The sequence below is a fragment of the Pundamilia nyererei genome, unplaced genomic scaffold (assembly GCF_000239375.1).
Source record: "Pundamilia nyererei isolate P.nyererei 1_Seehausen unplaced genomic scaffold, PunNye1.0 scaffold00167, whole genome shotgun sequence".
Taxonomy (NCBI): Eukaryota; Metazoa; Chordata; class Actinopteri; order Cichliformes; family Cichlidae; genus Pundamilia; species Pundamilia nyererei.
The window spans coordinates 1,010,773-1,015,772 of record NW_005187568.1 but is presented as its reverse complement, the minus strand read 5'-3'; the positions used below and the strand labels follow the sequence as shown (position 1 = coordinate 1,015,772).

Genomic DNA, 5,000 nt, shown 5'->3' with positions numbered 1-5,000 from the left:
AGCAAAGTCTGGGCACAAAACGTGCAAAGAAAACAACAAAATGGAAGCAATAAATAAAGTAAAAGTCCTGGGAATGTTAACAAAACTCCACTGAGAGTGACACCAAAGCAAACAACCAAGTCACTGCAATCTTTTAAACAGAATTTAAAGATGATACAGATCCACCTATAACAAAAGGCTAGGACAACATTCTTAACCTGACCGAGCTAGCCAACAGATTACAGTAAGAACACTTGAAATGGTTCACGAGGACAGCTGCACATCATTCCCTTGTAGTAAACCTCCGTTAAGGCAATCGGAAAACAGGAAGAGAATTTAGCACTGGAATCACACATAGCTTGCTTTTATGTGGGAAAAAAACAAAAAAAACAAAAAAAAAAATCATGGACTGTGAGGGTCATGGACGCCTCAAAGCAGATTCGTATGTAATTCAAATGTATTGAGATTTAACCCTGCGGAAACTTTGCGTTCCTGTTTGGTGGTGATGTCTTGATAACATCAGTCACTTGCAAATACTTTTCTGGATGTTTCCAGTTAGTGGGATGTTTCAAATCAGTATGCAGAAGTGGCAGTGAGGCTTCAGACTGCTTTAAATGCTCCATTTCAGACATTTTTTCTACTCTTTGTCCGATATCATGTCCAAAAAAAAAATAGCCACAGCTCTGGCCCTGCTTGACCTTCTGTCCGTATGAGATCACTAAGGAGAAGATGTACACTGTGTACAAGATTTACAAGTCTAAAGAGCCAGTCAACAGTTGAAATGAGAAACACTTTAGCCAATCATGTTGTTGCACTGACACATGCACACAGTAGAGGTTAGTAACAGCTTCCTTTGCTATGCTGTAGGCGTGAGTAGTAGCAGAGTCGCGGCTCTCTCCCCAGTCTCAAAGCGGTTTTTAAATAAGCCCCCAGATCCGATTCAAGATGGCTGCTGAATTGAGAGATTTGCTTATTGAAGGCCTTTGTTAACAGCTCCTTCTAAAATACATACAGCTAAGAACACAGATTAGAAGGTGTCCTGCTTTCAAAATAACCATCAACTTACTCCTGCTGTTCAGGGAGAAGGAGCTAAAGCTGCTGTTAAAGGAAGCTCCAGAAAACAGTCGCTGCTGTTCTTACTCTCACAGAAGAAAAATCTGGAAGCAAGACGGCACCAGAAACCTACCAAACAGATCCCACTGAGATGATCTTGCTTAATAATAATAATTTAATAATAACACAAGCACAAAGAGCCTAATGTTGAGTTAAACACAGAAGGCCATGAGAAAGAAAAATATCCAGTTTCAGATTCAGCCAACTTTGCAAGGATGATGAACTTTAGGAGTGTGAAAAAACAGGAAGGCCTTCTTAAATCATCTAAATTCTCCTCCAGTGTTCATATTTAGACACAAGACTAAAATTACCATTAACCATTAAGCTCAAGAAACAAAGAGAAAGAACACAATGGATTCTTTAAGAAGTCACTTCTCACTCTGAGCATGCTCTCAGTTATTACACCAACCACACCAACATTCAGACTAAATGGTTAAGCTTTATTTACAGCAGCTGGTTCGTGGAGTGGATGATGTCAAATAAAACCTTATTCCAACATATTTAAATGCGTCAGAGTACAAAGAGCTGAGCTGCGGCCACCTTGATCATCGTATTTCTGTTACCACTCACTACAGTACATGTGGGTGTCCCAGCCTGTTCTTAGTGGTTGGAACGGAAGTGACAGCACAGGCGCAGATGGGAAAAACAAACGTAACAAACGTAATATACAGGTCAAACATAGCAGAGCCCTGGCTTATTTTACCTGGGTGCTGTTAGCCTTGTATACAGTGTATGGCTTGGATATGCTGCTTTATGCACATACAAACCACCAACAACCCACCCTTCTGCAGGAGCTCTTATAGCTCTTCATAATCGCCATCATCTCTTTTGATTGATGCTGCCCCACCGCCCAGAAAGTCCTCCAGCTCATCCACTTCGGTTTTCTTGGTCCTGGATTTTTTTTTCTTTTTCTCCTTCTCATCGGGCACTGCAGCTTCATCCTTTTCCCTTTTCTTGTGTTTGTGTTTCTTCTTGCTCTTTTCATCCTCCTGTAAGTGACGGCACACAGTTTACTGTAGGACTCGCCGGCAGAACCTCAGAGGCTGTTCACGACATAAAAAGCTGAACTTTTCTATTTCTGTTCTGTTCACGTTCATAGCAAAACAACAGAATCTTTTTAATAAAGGAAAAAAAAACCCCTGCGGTTTGCAGACTTGCAGTTAAAGACTTAAATCAAGTTTGAAGTCTGAAGCGTCTGACCCCTCACTGGTGAGTGTGTTAGATAAGAATGTCCACTCATTATGTCTTTGAATTTTCATTCAAATCTTTACAAATAATCATTTAACATTTTACATACACCTTTGTAGCAGCAATGTCTCCACACTATCCTCTTGCTCACCGACCGTCACCACAGCTCAGTACCAGGCATTCAATTTCTAATAGATACTATACACTCGATGGTCAATGAGAAAAACTGTTTTATTTCTCTTCTTTAGACACAAAGTCCTTACAGTATGTAATATCAACAAAAAGTTTACCTCTTTGCTCTTCTTCTTCTTTTTCTTCTTTTCCTTGGAGGAGTGCTTGCTTTCTTTCTCTGAAAGAGGAGCACATGCATACAGCACTCTCACAAGTGGTGAACATCTGATGGAGTCATTTTAAATACGTTTTATGTTAAAGTTCAGTTTCTTAACAAAACCAGCAGAACAGACCATTTCAAAAAAGGACAATTGTTTTAACCACTTAATAACATGAAACAATTACATCCTTGCTTCTAAATTGAGATAAAATTGACGTTACTGTAATCAGCCCTAAAAATCTTAGAATATGGTGTCTAGACCAATACTCTGGATGGCATTACCCTGGTCTCAGTTAACACTGAGTAATGGAGTTGTTTTTGACCAAGATATTTCCTTCAATATACATATTAAATAAATACGTGAGGCTGTCTTACTTTGTAAAATTAAAAAAAACCTGCTGTCTCAGAGTGACTCTGAAAAACTAGTTCATGCATTTATTACTTCTAGGCTGGATTATTGTAATTATTCATTATCAGGATGTCCTAAAAACTCCCTGAAAATCCTTCGGTTGATCCAAAATGCTGAAGCAAGAGTACTGACAGGAACTAGAAAGAGCATATTTCTCCCATACTGGCTTCTTTTGATTGGCTCCCTTAAATCCAGAATGAAATTTAAAATCCTTCTCATCACGTACAACGTTTCGCATAATTAGGCCACCCCATCAGAGCACTTTGCTCTCAGACAGCTGGGTTAGTTGTTGTTCCTAGAGTATTTAAAAGTAGAATTGGGAGGCAGAGCCCTTGGTTTTCAGGCCCCTCTTCTATGAAACCAGCTTCCAGTTTGGATTTGAGAGACAGACACTATCTCTACTTTTAAGATTAGACTTAAAACTTTCCTTTTTGCTAAAGCATGTACCCTGAATCCTCCTTTAGTTATACTGCAATAGGTGTAGGCTGCTGGGGGATTCCCATGATGCATTAAGTATTTCTTCTTCAGTTACCTTTCTCCCTCAGTATGTGCTTACACACCTCTCTGCATTTAACAATCAGTTAATATTAAACTCTGGGTCTCTTCCATGATGCATCTTTTGTCTGACTGTTGGGGTTTTCTCTCTGTTATTGTGGGGTCTTTACATAACAATATCAAGCACCTTGAAGTCACTGTGCAATATCAATTGAATCTAAAGGGTTCTGTTGACCTAATCTGCCTGCTCATCAGCTAATCAAATGTGGAGTTACATCGACAAATATTTAAGGACTTGCCTTCCTGATCCTCGCTGCTTTCCTTGGCTGCAGGAGGCTCTTCTTGGATCCCGAGACCAAACAGGTCAGTGTCGTCCTTGGGTTTGAAGGTGATCACAGTGGGTTTTAGGGGTTCTGGCACCTTGGCTAACTGCATGTCATCATCAGAGAGGTCAGACAGAAGCTCATCCCTGACTGGAAATGTATCCTCCATTCAAAAGGGATGCAAATGTATATTCATTAAAGAAGCAGAACATAAAAGTTTTAATTGACTTTTCATCTATTTAATTTCTGTTGCAGATTTTGCTTTCCAGATCTGTGACCTGAACTGGCCTCATAGTGGAAGTATCTTTGTTTACCTTTGCAATTTTAGGTGTGTCTGATGCTTCAGAGTCAAAGTCAGGGTCATCCATCACAAACGAGAGCATTTGCTGAGCCACAGGAGCCTCAGGGTCTGTGTCAGAGTCCTCCACTTTGGGTGTGCTTCCCTTCTTCTTGCCTTGGTGTCGGGCTGGCTGCTCTGCTGCGGGAGTTAAAGTGAGGGAGATGGGTGGTGTGGTTTGGCCCTGGGGATCCGGAGCTTTAGATGTCACCTTTGGTTTTGTGATTATAGGCCTGATTCAAGGAACACGTAAAAAAACAAAACAAAAAACATATCAGATCACAATGGGGGAAAGGGGGGGGGGATAGGCTGCATATCTACACTGATATGTACTGGGTCATGCGTTAGGGATGCCACATCGTTTACACATCAACCTACAGTGACACCTCAAAACTCAAAGTGAAGAAGTGATGCAGCAGGATAAACCATTTTGTCAAAATTTCATTGAAAAAAATGGTACTCAGTGGTTTGTATGGCTGTATGTTTGTATGTGCTTGTATGTGCTTGTATGTATGTGTGACAACGTTGGGGTATTGCTCCTAATGAGATGACAGCTGATGTCTCAGGACCCACTGCACCAGTGTAGGGTCTGACAGTGGGCCCGGGAATTTCAACGTGATACCTAGCGTCACTCAGGGTGCTGCTGCCTAGCCCTATAGCGGTCTGTGTGTCCCTCCATTGATATGTCCCTCTCTGACACTACCAAACCAGTCAAGTTTAACGAGGTTACAGACAGAATAACGTTCTCCATGGCTTCTAGGTTCTAGGTTCTTTATTATTTGTCACATGCATAGTTATACAAGTATAACACACAGTGAAATGTAG

The 5,000-nt window shown here is 40.8% G+C and overlaps 1 protein-coding gene across 1 annotated transcript in view; it reads right to left on the bottom strand.

Annotated features, from left to right (window-relative positions):
• Window positions 1–1,889: 1,889 nt before the first annotated feature.
• rabl6b (RAB, member RAS oncogene family-like 6b) overlaps window positions 1,890–5,000 on the bottom strand; it is a 17,536-nt gene continuing 14,425 nt past the window's right edge. Inside the window, exons 15-18 of the mRNA XM_005745842.2 lie at window positions 4,153–4,408; window positions 3,815–4,001; window positions 2,571–2,629; window positions 1,890–2,081 (exon numbers count right to left, since the gene is read on the bottom strand). Coding sequence (XP_005745899.1) covers window positions 1,890–2,081; window positions 2,571–2,629; window positions 3,815–4,001; window positions 4,153–4,408 — 694 coding nt within the window. The remainder of the gene's footprint in view (window positions 2,082–2,570; window positions 2,630–3,814; window positions 4,002–4,152; window positions 4,409–5,000) is intronic.